Source organism: Nomascus leucogenys, chromosome 11, assembly GCF_006542625.1.
Source record: "Nomascus leucogenys isolate Asia chromosome 11, Asia_NLE_v1, whole genome shotgun sequence".
NCBI classification, from domain to species: domain Eukaryota; kingdom Metazoa; phylum Chordata; class Mammalia; order Primates; family Hylobatidae; genus Nomascus; species Nomascus leucogenys.
In genome coordinates, this window is record NC_044391.1 from 71,258,975 (window position 1) to 71,279,790 (window position 20,816).

The window sequence follows — 20,816 nt, forward strand, 5'->3', positions numbered from 1 at the left end:
CTCTTGCTGTGTGATGGGCTCCCTTTTGCCTTCTGCCATGAATGGAAGAAGCTTGAGGTCCTCACCAGATATAGATGTTGGCACCATGCTTCTTGTACAGCTTACAGAACTGTGGGCCAAATAAACCTCTTTTCTTTATAAATTACCCAGCTTCAGATATTCCTTTATAGCAACACAAATGGACTAAGGTGTCAAGATCAATTGATGGAGAAAGGCATTGTACACAGTCTTTTCTACAAATGGTGTTGGGAAAACTGAATATCTGTATGCAAAAGAATGAATTTGACCTTTACCTTATACCATATGCAACAGTTAACTCAAAATGGATCAGAGATCTAAACATAAGAGCTACTATGTAAAACTCTTAGAGGAAGACGTAGAGAAAGTTTCACAACATTGGAATTGTCAATAATTTCTTGGACACAACACCAAAAGCACAGGCAATGAAAGAAAAAAACAGATGTTTGACTTCATGAAAATTAAAACCTTTTTGTGCATTGAAGGACAGTACCAACAGGGTGAAAAAATGAGAGAAAATACTTTTCAATCATATATTTTATAAGGAATTGCTATCTAGAATATATAGAGAATTCTTTTTTTAAAATTTTTTTATTTCTGTAGGTTTTTGGGGAACAGGTGGTATTTGGTTACATGAGTAAGTTCTTTAGTGGTGATTTGTGAGATTTTGATGCACCCATCACCTGAGCAGTATACACCCTCACCCCTCTCCTACCCTTTCCCCTGAATCCTTAAAGTCCATTGTATCATTCTTATGCTGTTGCATTCTCGTAGCTTAGCTCCCACTAATGAGTGAGAACATATGATGTTTGGTTTTCCATTCCTGAGTTACTTCACTTGGAATAATAGTTTCCAGTTCTATCTAGGTTGCTGCAAATGCCATTAATTCATTCATTTTTATGTGAGCAGTATTCCATTTTGTGTGTGTGTGTGTGTGTATATATATATATATATATATATATATATATCACAATTTCTTTATCCGGTAGTTGATTGATGGGCATTTGGGCTGGTTCCATATTTTTGCAATTGTGAATTGTGTTGTTATAAACATGTGTGCAAAAATCTTTTTTAATGACTTTTCTCCTGGGTTGGGATTGCTGGATCCCCAGTAGTGGGATTGCTGGATCCCCAGTAGTGGGATTGCTGGATCAAATGGTAGTTCTACTTTTGGTTCTTTAAGGAATCTCCACATTGTTTTCCAGAGTGGTTGTACTAGTTTACATTCCTGCCAGCAGTGTAGAAGTGTTCCCTTTCACCACATCCATGCCAACCTCCATTTTTTTATATTTTTTTTATAATGACCATTCTTGCAGGAGTAAGGTGGTATTGCATAGTGGTTTTGATTTGCATTTCTGTGATCACTAGTGATGTTGAGCATTTTTTAATTTGTTTGTTGGCTATTTATGTATCTTCTTTTGAGAATTGCCTATTCATGTCCTTAGCCCACTTTTTGATGGGATTGTTAACTCAGTGGCAAAAAACCAAGCAACCCAATTAAAAAAATGAACATAGGAGCTAAATAGACATTTTTCCAAAGAAGACATACAAATGGCCAAAAAGTACATGAAAAGATGCTCAACATCACTAATCATTGGGGAAATGCAAGTCAAGACCACAATGAGATACCACTTTACATGTATTTTAGTATGGCTATATGTGTTGTGTGTGTATATATATATACACACATATATATATATATGGCTATTTGTGTGTATATATATATAGTATATATAGTATATATGAGTCTATCGTAAAGTAGATGTAAAGCGGTATCTCATTCTGGTCTTGAAGGAAAACAACATAAAATAACAAATTTTGGCAAGGATGTGAAGAAATAGTAACTGTTTGTGCATTATTTGTGGGAAAGTAAAATGGTGCAACCACTTTGGAAAATGGTATGGCAGTTCTTTAAAAAAAAAAAATCAAATGTAGAATTACCATATGATCCAGCAATACTTCTGGGTATATGCCACCAATAATTTAAAGCAGGAACTCAGTTATTTTTTTGACAATAGCTAAAAGGTCTAAGCAACCCAAGTGTCAATTGAGAGAGGAATGGATCAGTAACATGGGGTATGTAAATATAATGGAATATTACTCAGCCTGCTAAGGAAGGAAATTTTCACATGTGGTACAGCACTTCAAGATATCATGCTAAGTGAAATAAGCTAGTCACAAAAGGACAAATATTGTATGATTTCACTTATATTAGGTACTTAGAGTAGTCGAATTCATAGAAACAGAAAGTAAAATTGTGCTTGCCAATGGCCAGGGGATGAGGCATGGGTAATTAATGTTTAATGTGTACCAGGTTTCAGTTTGGGAAGATGAGAAAATTCTAGGGATGGATTGTGGTAATATTTGCACAACAATGTGAATATAGTTAATGTTACTGAACTGTATACTTTAAAATTTTTAAAATGGTAAATTTTATGTCTATATGCCACATTAAGAAATGAGGCTGAAGGTCTTCTGAAAAGATCACTGAAGAGTTAAAATAATTTTTCATGCATTTAATAAACTTTGTATTATATAAATTCTCAAACATATAGAAAAGTAGAGAAATAGTGTAATGAATCTCAATGTAATCTTCACCTAGATTTATAGTGTGTTTTTTTCTGAAGTGCTTTAAATGACAGATATCATGACATTTCTTTCCTAAGTACTTTACTATAATAGATAGCTCCCAGAGTAAGGACTTTTTCATACAGCTGTTGTGTTAGTCCTTTTTCACACTGCTGATAAAGACACCTGAGACTGGGCAATTTTCAAAAGAAAGAGGTTTAATGGACTTACAGTTCCACGTGGCTGGGGAGGCCTCACAATCATGGCAGAGGGTGAAAGGCACGTCTCACATGGTGGCATACAAGAGAAGAGAGCTTGTGCAGGGCAACTCCCCTTTATAAATCCATCAGATCTTGTGAGACTTATTCATTATCATGAGAATAACATGGGAAAGACCTGCCTCCGTGATTAAATTACCTCCTACTGGGTCCCTCCCACAACATGTGGGAATTCAAGATGAGATTTGGGTGAGGACACAGCCAAACCATATCATTCTGCCCTGGCCCCTCCCAAATCTCATGTCCTCATATTTCAAAACCAATCATGCCTTCCAAAAGTCCCCCAAAGTCTTAATTCATTTCAGCATTAACTCAAAAGTCCACATTCCAGTGTCTCATCTGAGACAAAGCAAGTTCCTTCTGCCTATGTGCCTGTAAAATCAAAAGCCAATCAGTCACTTCCTAGATACAATGGGAATACAGGCATTGCGTAAATACAGCTGTTCCAAGTGGGAGAAATTGGCCAAATAAAAAGGCCTACAGGCCCCATGCAAGTCCAAAATCCAGCAGGGCAGTCAAATCTTAAAGCTCCAAAATGATCTCCTTTGACTCCTTGTCTCACATCCAGGTCACGCTGATGCAAGAGGTAGGTTCATATGGTCTTGGGCAGCTCCTCCCTGGTGGCTTTACAGTGTACAGCCTTCCTCTTGGCTGCTTTCATGGGCTGGCGTTGAGTGTCTACGGCTTTTCCAGGTGCACAGTGCAAGTTGTTGGTGGATCTACTATTCTGGCATCTGGAGGACAGTGGTCCTCTTCTCACAGCTCCACCAGATGATGCCTCAGTAGGGACTCTGTGTGGGGGCTCCAACCCCATATTTCTCTTCCACACTGCCCTAGCAAAGGTTCTCCATGAGGGCTCTGCTCCTGCAGCAAACTTTTGCCTGGGGATCCAGGCATTTCCATACAGATTCTGAAATCTAGGCAGAGGTTCCCAAGCCTCAGTTCTTGACTTTTGTGCACCCACAGGCTCAATACCACGTGGAAACTGCCAAGGCTTGGGGCTTGCATCCTCTGAACCCAGGGCCCGAACTGTACCTGGGTCCTGTTTAGCCACGGCTGGGATGCAGGGCACCAAGTCCCAAGACTTCACAAAGCAGCAAGGTCCTGGGCACAGCCCAGCAAACCATTTTTTCCTCCTAGGCCTCTGGGCCTGTGATGGGAGAGGCTGCCATGACAACCTCTGACATGCCCTGGAGACATTTTCCCTATTTTCTTGGCAATTAACATTTGGCTCCTTGTTACTTAGGCAAATTTCTACAACTGGCTTGAATTTCTCCTCAGAAAATGGGTTTTTCTTTTCTATTGCATCATCAGGCTGCAAATTTTCTGAACTTTTATGCTCTGCTTCCCTTAAACATAAGTTCCAATTCCAAACCATATTTTTGTGAATGAATAAAACTGAATGCTTTTAAGAGCACTCAAATCACCTCTTGAATGGTTTACTGCTTAGAAATTTCTTCTGCCAGATACCCTAAATCATTTCTCTCAAGTTAAAAGTTCCATAAATCTCTAGGGCAGGGACAAAATGCCACCAGTCTCTTTGCTAAAGCATATCAAGAATCACCTTTTTACCAGTTTCCACTAAGTTCCTCATCTCCTTCTGAGACCACTTCAGCCTGGACTTCATTGTCCATATGACTATCAGCATTTTGGTCAAAACCATTCAACAAGTCTTTAGGAAGCTCCACATTTTCCCACATTTTCCTGTCTTCTTCTGAGCCCTCCAAACTGTTCCAACCTCTGCCTGTTATCCAGTTCCAAAGTTGCTTCCACATTTTCAGGTATCTTTTCAGCAGCACCCCACTCTACTGATATCAATTTACTGAATTATGTTTCATGTTGCTGTTAAAGACATACCTTAAACTGGGCAATTTACAAAAGAAAGAGGTTTAATGCACTTACAGTTCCATTTGGCTGGGGAGGCTTCACAATCATGATGGAGGGTGAAAGGCACATCTCACATGGTGGCAGAGAAGAGAAGAGCTTGTTCAGGGAAACTCCTGTTTATAAACCTATCAGGTCTCGTGAGACTTACTCACTCTCACGATCATGAGAATAGCTGCCCCCTATGATTCAATTACCTCCCACCAGGTTTCTCCCACAACACCTGGGAATTCAAGATGTGATTTGGTTGGGGACACAGCCAAACCCATACCAGCCATAATACTATCATCATAGCTAAGGATTTTTTTAAAGGATATCTAATATCTGGGCCATATTTCCGTTGTCTCCATTATTCCCAAAATGTATTTTTATTGTTGATTTAATGGAACTGTATGTTGCATTTGTGTTTACTGTTTCTCATCTCTTTTGATGTATAACAATTTCATGCCATTTCCTCATTCTATCCTCTTGTACTGTCTCTGTTTATTGTGTTGAATTTTGTAGAAATTGGGGCATTACCCTCAAGCAAGACACCCATCTTGTGGTATCTTATTTATTTTTTTATTCCAGAAAATTCTTGTAAACTTGAAGTGAGAGCTAAAGGCTTGTTAGAATTGGTTTAAAACAGTTTTGCAAGAATACATCTTAAGTGTTACAGTACAGACTGAACAGAAAGTAAAATTAGAATTTGACAGTTGGAAAAATCTTTAGAGTCAGGAAGCTGATTTCAGTTAAAATGTCTGTTAATAACTAGTAGAATTATGTCAAATAGTAGGCCAAATTAGATGTGATCAAGGATGGTGGTAGTGGACACATCTCTAGAAGCCTTTTTGGTAGTTCTCAAGGGTTTCTTGTATATTCTCTACTTTGAACTTTCTTCCTTTGAAGAAGTATGACTTTTTTTTATTATAGGCATACTCAAAATGAATACAGAGTTATAGTCTGTCTTTGGTAATATGAGTGGGAGGAGGAGGGGCACAAGGAGGAGGAAAAGGACAAAGGGTAGATGTTTGTTATCAGCAAGATTTTACTAGATTTTTTTCTATGTGTTCTCTGCTTCCCAGAATGGTTCAAAAATATCCTCAAGATGGATGTATTCTATTTGCTGGGGGATAAGAGTCTCGACAAACAATACTTTATCGTAGTCCATGCAGAGACTCCAACAGTTGAATAAGTTCAAGCATGAGAGGCCAGTAAGAATTGTAATGGGGAAGAAAGGTACCACACTTGCTGTCCACCTGCATGGTCAGGGATTCTGATTGGCATCCACACTCTCAATAACTGATGGGCTATTACCTGGTACCAGGTTCACTAGCTTGGTAGGAGGTAGGAGGATAGAGACTGGGAGTACAACATATCAACATAAAATGCATCTTCATTGAGAAGCTTTACATTCATTCAGATAAACCTTTCATACCTACCAAAGAGTATACTGGATTGTAACCAGTGAGATAAATGAGTGTCACATATGAAAGGAACCACTTCTTTTAATAGTCCGTGAGTAACTCCAGCTTCCCTCGAGCATCATTCTTTCTTTCCAGAAACAGACACTGCAGGGAATCAGAGACTATTTTTGTTTATGTTTTTGTAATAAGCTTTTATAGTTAACTTACAGTCTTTTCAGTTTAAATACTTTTCACCAATCAGGAGTCATTTTTACCATAAATAATATTGCCTAGTAATACAGCTGACAGCCTGCATTTATTTTAATCCAGTTGATTAAGTGCTAGAAGAAGATATCAAAGAGTTTAAGCTTGCTAACCTTTTTCCTCAGAAGGCTTCCTGGAAAAGGGAAGATTTAAGTGAAAACAAAACAAAACAAAACCCAGTAGCAACAACAAAAAACCTATGTGTTTATTTGAGAACATGTTAATAAGCGTGGATCTTTTTTGCAGAAACTATGTGTAGTTGAACATACACAAAATTTTGCATACAATTTCATAGGATTTGTAGTTTTCCCCCAAATTCTCTTTTGAAGATAGAAGAGAGTGTATTTTAGTTCCTGGGTAACATGTGAATGAAGATATAATGCCAGCAAGGTGATTGCTGGAAACAGTGAGCTGATTGATCAGAGCAAGGGTAAGTGGTAGAGTATGAGGAAGTAAAATTGTTTAGGTTGAACAGATTCTTTTTTTTATTTTTATTTTTTTGAGACAGAGTCTTGCTCTGTTGCTCAGGCTGGAGTGCAGTGGCATGACCTCGGCTCACTGCAACCTCTGCCTCCCGGGTTCAAGCGATTCTCGTGCCTCAGCCTCCTGAGTAGCTGGGATTGCAGCTACTCAGCTACAGAAATTAACATGCCTGGCTAATTTTTGTATTTTTAGTAGAGACAGGGTTTCCCCATGTTGGCCAGGCTAGTCTGGAACTCCTGACCTCAGGTGATCCACCTGCCTCGGCCTCCCAGAGTGTTAGGATTACAGGTGTGAGCTGCTACGCTTGGCCTGGGCAGATTCTTAAATGTGAAAATTTTAGACCCTCTTGCGCCTTCTCCAGCATTTACTTCTGTTGACCAATGCCTTACTTCCCCCCACATTCATTTTAAAGTTCTTTTCTCTCTTGACTTTTGTGAAATCAGTCTCTCTCTCTCTTTTCTCTTTTTCCACCTGCCTTTGAAACTTAGATATCCCTCAGAGTTTTTTTAGTCCTCTTGTCTTTTTGATTTTCACTTTTACATTAAGAGCATTTCAATTATTCCTATCTGCTGATGATTCCTAAGTCTCTTTTTGCCTTGTGTGGAGCTCGAGATCTTTATTTATTGTTGCCTGTGTACATGTCCACCAGACTGTTCCACAAATACTAAGTTCAGAAATTCTCAAATTGTATTTACTTTCTCACTATGGTCTTCCTTCTGTGTTTCCTGTTTCATCTGTTGGCATCCCTGTCCAAAGTCCTTTCTTTCTATATTCTATTGCTGTGTTAAGCCCTTCTGTGCATAATTGTATTTATTCTACAGGGTTGTCTTATAGGTCCTATGGTCCTTCTTTTAGAGATAAAGCAATTTATGTAGTTTAAATATTTACCTCCAAATTACACTATTAGTATGGGACAGTGCTGGGATATAAACCCATATGTGTAAATTCCATATTTTTTACTGCAATTATTATAATTATTATAATGCCAGCCATCACTTTAATCTAAAAAATATTAAGGGTTTACGTATAGGTATAATTAAAGGAATATTTATTGCAGTGTTTTTCTAAAAAAAAAATTCCAACAGTAAGAATTTCTGTTCAGCTCATTAAAGAATATTCATAGGGAATACCACGAGGCCATTTATACATCATATTTTTGACCAGTAGTTTTTATTTTGTATAAACAAATTACGTATGGAAACCCAATGTGTGAAATAGATTAAGAAAAATAGTGCTTGAAAGGGAGGGAAGCTCCACAGTATTTCATGGACAGCTATCTGCAATGGTTTTTGAGGAGAGTTAGGAAAATATTCATAATACTTTAAGTGAAAAAAATACAATTAGTAAAACAGTATGCACAGTGTGCCCCCAATTTTGCTAAAAATGTATTTGAATGTGCAGTTCGCCTTCCGTATCCATGGGTTCTACATCCATGGATTCAATCAACTGCAGAGTGAAAATATTTGGGGAAAAAAGTGTCTATACTGAACATGTACAGACTATTTTTCTTGTTATTATTCTTGAAACAATACAGCATAACCACTATTTACATAGCATTTACATTGTATTAGATATAAGCAATCAAGAAATGTTTTAAAGTATTTGGGCGGACATGTGTAGGTTATATACAAATACTACATCATTTTACATAAGGAACTTAAGCATCCTCAGATTCTGGTATCCGCAGGGAGTCCTGGAACCGATCCCCCATGGATACCAAGGGACAACTCCATACATCGCTAAAAGACTGGAAAGTTATACATCAAAGTGTGAACACTAGTTGTTCCTTAATTTGAGGATTATTTATAATTTTCATTTTCCCCACATTTTCCACAATGAACAAGAATTAGTTTCATGGAGACTATAAAGCAAACTCCTGAACATTATTTAAAAAGGCAATAAATGCAAAAAACCCTCAAAACATACTACATATCATTGAATACACACAATATACACACATACACTGTCATATACAAAGTAAAAGAAAACTGGTGACTGTTGCTCCATGAGAATTGGCTTTTGAAGCTCTTGAATACATGTGTAGGCAAGAAGCTGTATTTTACTCTTTGAACATCAACCTTGGATGGATATTGATCCTGTTTTCAGTAGGGGTTTAGAATGTGGACTTTGGAAACTGACTGTTAGGTTTGAATCCTGGCTCTGCTATTATTTGTTGTTTTATCTTGGGCAAGTTGCTTAACAGTTCTTAAGTTTTCCCCATTTGTGAAATGATACCTACCTTATAGGGAGGTTAGGATTAAATGAGTTAACTTAATAGCATGCTTACAGCAATGCCTGGCACTTAGTAAGAGATCAGTATTAGTTGTTTTGGTTATTATTCCAATCTTTTATTTTCCCTCCAAACTCTGTCTCCCTTTCCCTCCCCCAAAGTTAGCTGGAAATTTAGATGGAAAGTCACAGTTTTTATTCAGATTCAGTTTCCCAAAGAGGTCACTGGTCAATATGGTGCATACTTCTTCTTCCTACTAAAATTTAATAGCAACTATACCTTATTTTGTAAATATTTGTATGCTTTTATGGTATGATTTCTAACCAGAAATTGTCCACATTCAGTGATTCACTAGGAGGATTTACAAGACTCAGCATATGGTTGTACTTAACGGCTGTGATTTATTACAGCAAAAGGATACAAAACAAAATCAGTGAGAAGAAAAGGCACATGGGGTAAAGTACAGAGTAAATCAGTGTAAGCATCTAAGGGTCCTTTCCCAGTGGAGTTACATGGGATGCGTCTAATTCCTCCAGCAAGTTGTGACAACACATGTAAAACGTTTACCAGGGAAGCTCATTAGAGACTCAGTACCCAGGGTTTATATTAGGGGTTGTTAATATAGATACTCTCTGCCTAGCATGTACCAAAATTCTAGACCCTAGAAGGAAAACAGGTATTCAGCACAAACTACATTGTTTGTAAAGTGTAGGCACACTGAGCTGTTCTTACTAGGAAATAGTGGAAACTGTCCTGAAATCTAAATTTCCAGATGCCAGCGAGGGGCCAACCTTGCAAGCAGACCTTTCTAGGGATAGCAATCTCAGGCCTGCTATGTTAACTCTTTTTCTGTACCATGGTATGTTATGAAATGTATTTTACTTAAGAAATGAATGTCAACAAATCTAGACATTTAAAAAAAGCTTTATTGAGATACAATTCTCACATTATAAAATTCAACCAATTAAAGTGTACAATGCAGTGATTTTTAGTATATTTATAGAGTTGTGCAACCATCACCAGAGTCTAATTTTAGAACATTTTCATCATCTCCCCCCCAAAACCCTTACTCATTAGTAGTCATTTCTCATTCCCACCTTTCCCCTCCTTCAAGCTTTCCCCCCATGCCCTGCCAATCCCTAGGCAACCACTAATTTACTTTTTGTCCTTAAGGAACAAATCTATACTTTAGCATGTTTTCATTTTTTATTTCATCTCTGATATTAGTGGCTTTGTAAATGGTACCTTAAAAATTATTCAGAGGTATTGTACTTCCAGCGTGTGAGTCAAAGATTCAGAGTTTGAGTCTGTATGGCAGCTTCTACATCTACAGGACTTATCCACACTAATCATCATCAAAATGGATATTACATGAGTTTGGGATTTTTTTAAATTAATTAATTAATTTTTATTATTATTATACTTTAGGTTTTAGGGTACATGTGCACAATGTGCAGGTTTGTTACATATGTATCCATGTGCCATGTTGGTTTGCTGCACCCATTAACTCGTCATTTAGCATTAGGTATATCTCCTAATGCTGTCCCTCCCCGCTCCCCCTACCCCACAATAGTCCCCGGAGTGTGATGTTCCCCTTCCTGTGTCCATGAGTTCTCATTGTTCAATTCCCACGTATGAGTGAAAACATGCGGTGTTTGGTTTTTGTCCTTGTGATAGTTTACTGAGAATGATGGTTTCCAGTTTCATCCATGTCCCTACAAAGGACATGAACTCATCATTTTTTATGACTGCGTAGTATTCCATGGTGTATATGTGCCACATTTTCTTAATCCAGTCTATCGTTGTTGGACATTTGGGTTGGTTCCAACTCTTTGCTATTGTGAATAGTGCCGCAATAAACATATGTGTGCATGTGTCTTTATAGCAGCATGATTTATAGTCCTTTGGGTATATACCCAGTAATGGGATGGCTGGGTCAAATGGTATTTGTAGTTCTAGATCCCTGAGGAATCACCACACTGACTTCCACAATGGTTGAACTAGTTTACAGTCCCACCAACAGTGTAAAAGTGTTCCTATTTCTCCACATCCTCTCCAGCACCTGTTGTTTCCTGACTTTTGCATGATGGCCATTCTAACTGGTGTGAGATGGTATCTATCTCACTGTGGTTTTGATTTGCATTTCTCTGATGGCCAGTGATGATGAGCATTTTTGCATGTGTTTTTTGGCTGCATAAATGTCTTCTTTTGAGAAGTGTCTGTTCATGTCCTTCGCCCACTTTTTGATGGGGTTGTTTGTTTTTTCTTGTAAATTTGTTTGAGTTCATTGTAGATTCTGGATATTAGCCCTTTGTCAGATGAGTAGGTTGCAAAAATTTTCTCCCATTCTGTAGGTTGCCTGTTCACTCTCATGGTAGTTTCTTTAGCTGTGCAGAAGCGCTTTAGTTTAATTAGATCCCATTTGTCAATTTTGGCTTTTGTTGCCATTGCTTTTGGTGTTTTAGTCATGAAGTCCTTGCCCATGCCTATGTCCTGAATGGCATTGCCTAGGTTTTCTTGTAGGATTTTAATGGTTTTAGGTCTAACATGTAAGTCTTTAATCCATCTTGAATTAATTTTTGTATAAGGTGTAAGGAAGGGATCCAGTTTCAGCTTTCTACATATGGCTAGCCAGTTTTCCCAGCACCATTTATTAAATAGGGAATCCTTTCCCCATGTCTTGTTTTTGTCAGGTTTGTCAAAGATCAGATAGTTGTAGATATGTGGCATTATTTCTGAGGGCTCTGTTCTGTTCCATTGATCTATGTCTCTGTTGTGGTACCAGTACCATGCTGTTTTGGTTACTGTAGCCTTGTAGTATAGTTTGAAGTCAGGTAGCGTGATGCCTCCAGCTTTGTTCTTTTGGCTTAGGATTGACTTGGCGATGTGGGCTCTTTTTTGGTTCCATATGAGCTTTAAAGTAGTTTTTTCCAATTCTGTGAAGAAAGTCATTGGTAGCTTGATGGGGATGGCATTGAATCTATAAATTACCTTGGGCAGTATGGCCATTTTCATGATATTGATTCTTCCAACCCATGAGCATGGAATGTTCTTCCATTTGTTTGTATCCTCTTTTATTTCATTGAGCAGTGGTTTGTAGTTCTCCTTGAAGAGGTCCTTCACATCCCTTGTAAGTTGGATTCCTAGGTATTTTATTCTTTGAAGCAATTGTGAATGGGAGTTCACTCATGATTTGGCTCTCTGTTTGTCTGTGATTGGTGTACAAGAATGCTTGTGATTTTTGTACATTGATTTTGTATCCTGAGACTTTGCTGAAGTTGCTAATCAGCTTAAGGAGATTTTGGGCTGAGACGATGGGGTTTTCTAGATATACAATCATGTCATCTGCAAACAGGGACAATTTGACTTTCTCTTTTCCTAATTGAATACCCTTTATTTCCTTCTCCTGCCTGATTGCCCTGGCCAGAACTTCAAGCACTATGTTGACTAGGAGCGGTGAGAGAGGGCATCCCTGTCTTGTGCCAGTTTTCAAAGGGAATGCTTCCAGTTTTTGCCCATTCAGTATGATATTGGCTGTGGGTTTGTCATAGATAGCTCTTATTATTTTGAGATACGTCCCATCAATACCTAATTTATTGAGAGTTTTTAGCATGAAGGGTTGTTGAATTTTGTCAAAGGCCTTTTCTGCATCTATTGAGATAATCATGTGGTTTTTGTCTTTGGTTCTGTTTATATGCTGGAGTACCTTTATTGATTTGCGTATGTTGAACCAGCCTTGCATCCCAGGGATGAAGCCCACTTGATCATGGTGGATAAGCTTTTTGATGTGCTGCTGGATTCGGTTTGCCAGTATTTTATTGAGGATTTTTGCATCAATGTTCATCAAGGATATTGGTCTGAAATTCTCTTTTTTGGTTATGTCTCTGCCAGGCTTTGGTATCAGGACGATGCTGGCCTCATAAAATGTGTTAGGGAGGATTCCCTCTTTTTCTATCGATTGGAATAGTTTCAGAAGGAATGGTACTAGTTCCTCCTTGTACTCTGGTAGAATTCAGCTGTGAATCCATCAGGTCCTGGACTCTTTTTGGTTGGTAAGCTATTGATTATTGCCACAGTTTCAGAACCTGTTATTGGTCTATTCAGAGATTCAACTTCTTCCTGGTTTAATCTTGGGAGGGTGTATTTGTTGAGGAATTTATCCATTTCTTCTAGATTTTCTGGTTTATTTGCATAGAGGTGTTTGTAGTATTCTCTGATCATAGATTGTATTTCTGTGGGATCGGTGGTGATATCCCCTTTTTCATTTTTTATTGCATCTATTTGATTCTTCTCTCTTTTCCTCTTTATTAGTCTTGCTAGCGGTCTATCAATTTTGTTGATCTTTTCAAAAAACCAGCTCCTGGATTCATTAATTTTTTGAAGGGTTTTTTGTGTCTCTATTTCCTTCAGTTCTGCTCTGATTTTAGTTATTTCTAGCCTTCTGCTAGCTTTTGAATGTCTTTGCTCTTGCTTTTCTAGTTCTTTTAATTGTGATGTTAGGGTGTCAATTTTGGATCTTTCCTGCTTTCTCTTGTGGGCATTTAGTGCTATAAATTTCCCTCTACACACTGCTTTGAATGTGTCCCAGAGATTCTGGTATGTTGTGTCTTTGTTCTCGTTTGTTTCAAAGAACATCTTTATTTCTGCCTTCATTTCATTATGTACCCAATAGTCATTCAGGAGCAGGTTGTTCAGTTTCCATGTAGTTGAGCGGTTTTGAGTGAGTTTCTTAATCCTGAGTTCTAGTTTGATTGCACTGTGGTCTGAGAGACAGTTTGTTAAAATTTTTGTTCTTTTACATTTGCTGAGGAGAGCTTTACTTCCAACTATGTGGTCAATTTTGGAATAGGTGTGGTGTGGTGCTGAAAAAAATGTATATTCTGTTGATTTGGGGTGGAGAGTTCTGTAGATGTCTATTAGGTCCACTTTGTGCAGAGCTGAATTCAATTCCTGGATATCCTTGTTAACTTTCTGTCTCGTTGATCTGTCTAATGTTGACAGTGGGGTGTCAAAATCTCCCATTATTATTGTGTGGGAGTTTAAGTCCCTTTGTAGGTCTTGCTTTATGAATCTGGGTGCTCCTGTGTTGGGTGCATATATATTTAGGATAGTTAGCTCTTCTTGTTGAATTGATCCCTTTACCATTATGTAATGGCCTTCTTTGTCTCTTTTGATCTTTATTGTTTCAAAGTGTATTTTATCAGAGACTAGGATTGCAACCCCTCCCTTTTTTTGTTTTCCATTTGCTTGATAGATCTTCCTCCATCCCTTTATTTTGAGTCTATGTGTGTCTCTGCACGTGAGATGGGTTTCCTGAATACAGCAAACTGATGGGTCTTGACTCCTTATCCAATTTGCCAGTCTGTGTCTTTTAATTGGAGCATTTAGCCCATTTACATTTAAGTTAATATTGTTATGTGTGAATTTGATCTTGTCATTATGATGTTAGTTGGTTATTTTGCTCGTTAGTTGATGCAGTTTCTTCCTAGCCTTGATGGTCTTTACAATTTGGCATGTTTTTGCAGGGGCTGGTACCAGTTGTTCCTTTCCATGTTTAGTGCTTCCTTCAGGAGCTCTTTTAGGGCAGGCCTGGTGGTGACAAAATCACTCAGCATTTGCTTGTCTGTAAAGTATTTTATTTCTCCTTCACTTATGAAGCTTAGTTTGGCTGGATAGGAAATTCTGGGTTGAAAATTCTTTTCTTTAAGAATGTTGAATATCAGCTCCCACTCTCTTCTGGCTTGTAGAGTTTCTGCCGAGAGATCAGCTGTTAGTCTGAGGGGCTTCCCTTTGTGGGTAACCCGACCTTTCTCTCTGGCTGCCCTTAACATTTTTTCCTTCATTTCAACTTTGGTGAATCTGACAATTAGTGTCTTGGAGTTGCTCTTCTCGAGGAGTATCTTTGTGGCGTTCTCTGTATTTCCTGAATCTGAATGTTGGCCTGCCTTGCTAGATTGGGGAAGTTCTCCTGGATAATATCTTGCAGAGTGTTTTCCAGCTTGGTTCCATTCTCCCTGTCATTTTCAGGTACACCAATCAGACATGGGTTTGGTCTTTTCACATAGTCCCAAATTTCTTGGAGGCTTTGTTCATTTCTTTTTATTCTTTTTTCTCTAAACTTCCCTTCTCGCTTCATTTCATTCATTTCATCTTCCATCACTGATACCCTTTCTTCCAGTTGATGGCATCGGCTACCGAGGCTCCTGCAATCTTCACGTAGTTCTCGATACTTGGCTTTCAGCTCCATCAGCTCCTTTAAGCCCTTCTCTCCATTGGTTATTCTAGTTATCCATTCATCTAATTTTTTTTCAAAGTTTTTAGCTTCTTTGCTATTGTTTTGAATTTCCTCCCATAGCTCGGAGTATTTTGATCGTCTGAAGCCTTCTTCTCTCAACTCGTCAAAGTCATTCTCCGTCCAGCTTTGTTCCGTTGCTGGTGAGGAACTGCGTTCCTTTGGAGGAGGAGAGGTGCTCTGCTTTTTAGAGTTTCCAGTTTTTCTGCTCTGTTTTTTCCCCATCTTTGTGGTTTTATCTACTTTTGGTCTTTGATGTTGGTGATGTACAGATGGATTTTTGGTGTGGATGTCCTTTCTGTTTGTTAGTTTTCCTTCTACCAGACAGGACCCTCAGCTGCAGGTCTGTTGGAGTTTGCTAGAGGTCCAATCCAGACCCTGTTTGGCTGGGTGTCAGCAGTGGTGGCTGCAGAACAGCAGATTTTCGTGGGACCACAAATTCAGCTGTCTGATAGTTCCTCTGGAAGTTTTGTCTCAGAGGAGTACCTGGCCGAGTGAGGTGTCAGTCTGTCCCTACTGGGGGGTGCCTCCCAGTTAGGCTGCTCGGGGGTCAGGGACCCACTTTAGGAGGCAGTCTGTCCGTTCTCAGATCTCCAGCTGTGTGCTGGGAGAACCACTACTCTCTTCAAAGCTGTCAGTCAGACAGGGACATTTAAGTCTGCAGAGGTTCCTGCTGAATTTTTGTTTGTCTTTGCCCTGCCCCCAGAGGTGGTGCCTACAGAGGCAGGCAGGCCTCCTTGAGCTGTGGTGGGCTCTACCCAGTTCGAGCTTCCTGGCTGCTTTGTTTACCTAACCAAGCCTGGGCAATGGCTGGTGCCCCTCCCCCAGCTTTGCTGCCGCCTTGCAGTTTGATCTCAGACTGCTGTGCTAGCAATCAGCGAGACTCCGTGGGCATAGGACCTTCTGAGCCAGGTGCGGGACACAATCTCCTGGTGTGCCGTTTTCCAGGCCCATTGGAAAAGTGCAGTATTAGGGTGGCACTGACCCAATTTTCCAGGTGCGGTCGGTTATCCCTTTCTTTGACTAGGAAAGGGAACTCCCTGACCCCTTGCGCCTCCCGAGTGAGGCAATGCCTCGCCCTGCTTCGGCTCGCACACAGTGCGCTGCAGGGACTGTCCTGCACCCACTGTTTGGCACTCCCTAGTGAGATGAACCCGGTACCTCAAACGGAAATGCAGAAGTCCCCCGTCTTCTGTGTCGCTCAGGCTGGGAGCTGTAGACCGGAGCTGTTCCTATTTGGCCATCTTACACTGTGGTCGAGTTTGGGATATTTAATGAAATAATTCATTATAAAAGCCCTTGTTTTTGTCATGTTCGTTTTCACTTGTTTAAGAGTATATAATACAACTGATTGAGGCTTACCAATGAGAATTTTTAAATTTGTGGTTTGACATTTAGTCTTTTCGTGGTATCTTTTTGCTGAAAGAGAGAAAGGGACTCATAGTGAACAGGATGAAGTTGGGAGAGGTAGTTACGCTGTTGCCATTCAGATGTAGATGGGGCAAAAAGTGTAGATTGTTAGGAGGTAATGGACAAAAAGTATTCCTTTATTATAAGTGGCTATTAATTTTTTGGCATTCTCTGATGTTGGTACAATATACAATAGCAAATGAAAAGTAAATTTACATGTGAATTTATATTGAACCAGAAGTAAAAATTTTTTAAGTTGTAGAAAATTTTCAATTTTAAAGCAAAGGTGCTTGTGTATATGTTTTTAACCATTATTTTGGTTGAAATCTAGTTTCTCTGAAATTTGGGTTAGTAAGACAAGCTGTACTATAAACTGAGCACTATGGGAGGATGTTTGATTTGTGATTAAAACATAGAACTTTGTCATCATGAGTTATATAGGTATTGACTAAACATAGGTGTTTACCTAAATGTCCAAATCTGTGTAAGTTCTTATGCTTTTGAAATAAAAGCTTTACTTTTAATATTAATACATGTTTATAATTAAAATGGATATTTTTGGACATTGGGAATGAATATATCAAATGATCTATTCCCTGGGACAAAGCACCAGCTCTCAAAGTTACTCACATCCTTGTCTTCCAGGTGATTTTACAACGAGATGCTGCTCTCCATAGGGATGCTCATGCTGTCAGCCACACAAGTCTACACCATCTTGACTGTCCAGCTCTTTGCATTCTTAAACCTACTGCCTGTAGAAGCAGACATTTTAGCAGTAAGTACAGTAAAATTTATTCATGTCTAGAAACATCCCTTAAAGAAAAGTGTAAAAAAAGCCCGGAATGATATTTGTAAGACATTGTTACAAGACATTTTTATCTAAAAACATACCCCAACACATATACACAGTTACTTGACATTGGGGTACCTTATTCATTTGTTTATTTATTTTTTGAGACGGAATTTCATTCTCGTTGCCCAGGCTGGAGTGCATTGGTGTGGTCCTGGCTCACTGCAACCTCCACCTCCCGGGTTCAAGCAGTTCTCCTGCCTCACCCTCCTGAGTAGCTGGGGTTACAGGCGTGTGACACCATTCCCGACTAATTTTTTTGTATTTTTAATAGAGACAGGGTTTCACCATGTTGGCCAGGCTGGGCGTGAACTCCTGACCTAAGGTGATCTTCCTGCCTTGGCCTCCCAAAGTGTTGGGATTACAGGTGTGAGCCACCACCCCCAGCCCCTTATTCATTTTTTATTGCTTCATATCTAATGTAAGATCTCATGAACAATCAGTACCTGGTAAATAATGTTGCTCATGAGGCTATGTGTGCACATGTGGGTGCTTTGCACACATACCTACCTGCTGTGTACTTATATAGAATTTTACTGTTTTTCTTGGTACCTAGTACATCTCTTAATGACTGTAAGATCTCAGTAGTATCTCTATTGATAATAATATTTAAGAAATTCTATAATAATGTTTAAGAAATTCTATAAGATGTCTATAGAAAATTTCAACCCAAGATTAGCATTAATGAGTCAGAAGAGAAGCACAGTGGTCCTATCTTTGATGGTGGATAGAAAAGTTTTTAGAGAAGAATAGTGCTGCTCAAAACCTTAGCATAGCCTCTCTTAGCTACTGTCTTACTTTCCTCCACACTGGGGAGTATACAGATGGTCTCCAGCTTAAGATAAGGCTTGACTAGTGAGCGTTCGATTTTATGATGGTATGAAAGTGATATGCATTCAGTACGCACCTCAACTTATGATGAGATTATGTTCCAACAACCCCATCATAAGTTGAAAATATCATAAGTAGAATTTGATTTATGAAACATTTTTGACTTAGATATTTTCAGTTTATGATGAATTTATCCAGATGTAGCCCCATTGTAAGTTGAGGATATATATTTTCTATTTCTCTTTTTCTGTGAAGGTAGAAAAAGAACATACATGCCTATACTCTAGGTCTGTGCTAAGGATTTGGTTTTACTTTCTGGGTGCAACTCTTTTGCTTAATGATATCAGGTGAGAAATAAAAGGGCAAGAATTGTTGCTGACCAAAGCTTGATGTGGTCCCCAGCTGTGCTTCTGCACATTGCAGCAATTCTGGAAGATTCTGAGATCATTGTAGCACTTGAGAGAACCAGGCTGGTTTCCGTACCATAGCTTTTGAAGGCAGAGGATGCTAGTAATCCATATGAGATTTTTCACCCCCTGTTGTCCTCTGTAGTAGGGAACTGGTTGATTAGGTTTGTTTTGGGGAATAGTCTTGGTCTTTTTGAGGTGGAATGGAAATAGAGCCTTTAAAGACTGAGTCTGTTGCTATCCAAATCTCCCTTCTAAATTGGTCCCTAAAATCCTTAGAATATTCTTGGCATGACTTTTGAAATGAGTTAGAGGATTTATGGACTGATCAGGGAATAAAGTTCTCCTTGTCTCCTTTCTCTCTTTTGATTTCTTCCATTTTGTGTCTCTCTTTTTCCCTCTCTGTTGTTTTTAATACCTTTTGCCTTCTTTCTTTCATTTATACCCAAGGTGGATTGCTGTTCTGTGGTTGAGCTCCCTGATGGGTTAAATGATTTTCAGTGTTGTGCTCTGGGAACTTAAGCAGATATATGACCTTGATCAAATTACTCAGCTGCTATAAGTGCCACAGTTTCTTTATTTCTTTATGTAAACTGGAGTGTTGTGGTGGTGATTAAATAAGATAAACTGCTTAGAATAATATCTGACACATAGTAAATGTTTTATATATGGTTTTAATCTTCATTATAATTATCATTCTGATTATACTTCATTCAGCCCCTTGAGCAGATACGAAACTACCTGAGCTGTGTTTTTTAATGTAGAGACAAAAAAAAAAAAATGTTAGGTATGGAAGAATAGTCAATCCTTTTTGCCAGCAGGGTTCCCTGTGCTTTACACAGGTACTTGTGGAATGTATGTTGATGTCCTCTAGTGAAGGAACTGTAAGATGGGAGCTGTTTAAATCTGGTCTCTATGCTGACCATAAGGATAGAAGGCTGACACAAATGCAAAGATGGCTGGAGGGGAGTGGCTTGTGAAGGCATATAACTGGTAAAACAGGGAACTAAAAATTGAGACAGAGGAATTGGATGTGTGACAGTCATTCAAAGGAAGTGAGTTAAGAGGTAGAAAATAAGAGCGCTTCCTTTTAATGCAATAACAGCATCCCTGAAATCTGAGTTTGCAGTAATACAGATATAAATAAATTAGACATCTAGTTCCAGTCAACTAGGTTGATTCTAGTTCCATTTGCACAGGGCTTGGGATGCTGCTTTTGAAAAATTAAGTTTTAGTTATGCTATTTGTAATGCCAGATGCCTTTGGTTTTTTGGTTGGTTGGTTGGTTGTTTTGTTTTGTGTTTTTTTTTTTTTTTGGCAGTTGAATTCAATTCACAGACAACAGTGTTTGTCCAAGTAGTTGTTGAGTTCTAAGAGGCTATGGAGATGCTGCTATAGTATGACTGGCTGACTAGTCAAACAGACCTCTAGGCCATGAGTACTTGGAAGGCACGACTGTGTCTTACTAAACTTTATTCCTGGTGCCTGGTGTCAGTTACACAGTAGGAATTCAGTAAACGTTTGAAGTAATTAAAGACCTTCTCTTAGAGATTTTGTACCATCACATTTTCTTTTAATAGCATCTGTTCCGTAGTACTTTTAGATTACTATTTTTATCTCTTATCATTTTTCTTTTACCCAAAAAGAAACATAATACTATTAATGATGTAGGTTTATACTAGAACTTGGAATTTTAGAATTGCACTTAAGAGATAACTACATCAGTGCTGTATATTCTGAGACTCATAGTCCACAAGTGACATGTTAGTTTTGAGTTGTGCCCATGATTTTACCGAGAAGTAACATCCATCTTATATGAGAGTCAAACAACCCATGTTGCTTGATGTCCAGTCTGCCTTTTGATTCTTTTGTCTGGATTTGTCAGAGAGAATTGGTTGCTAGGTAGTGATTATGAG

At 38.7% G+C, this 20,816-nt stretch overlaps 1 protein-coding gene across 3 annotated transcripts in view; it reads left to right on the forward strand.

Moving 5' to 3' along the window:
- The window catches only part of RNF13 (ring finger protein 13), a 167,513-nt gene that overhangs the window by 21,969 nt on the left and 124,728 nt on the right, over positions 1-20,816 (forward strand). For all 3 annotated transcript variants that reach the window (XM_003256271.4, XM_030822710.1, XM_030822709.1), the window contains exon 2: positions 17,458-17,587. In XM_003256271.4, coding sequence (XP_003256319.1) covers positions 17,474-17,587 — 114 coding nt within the window. In that variant the 5' untranslated portion in view covers positions 17,458-17,473. The remainder of the gene's footprint in view (positions 1-17,457; positions 17,588-20,816) is intronic.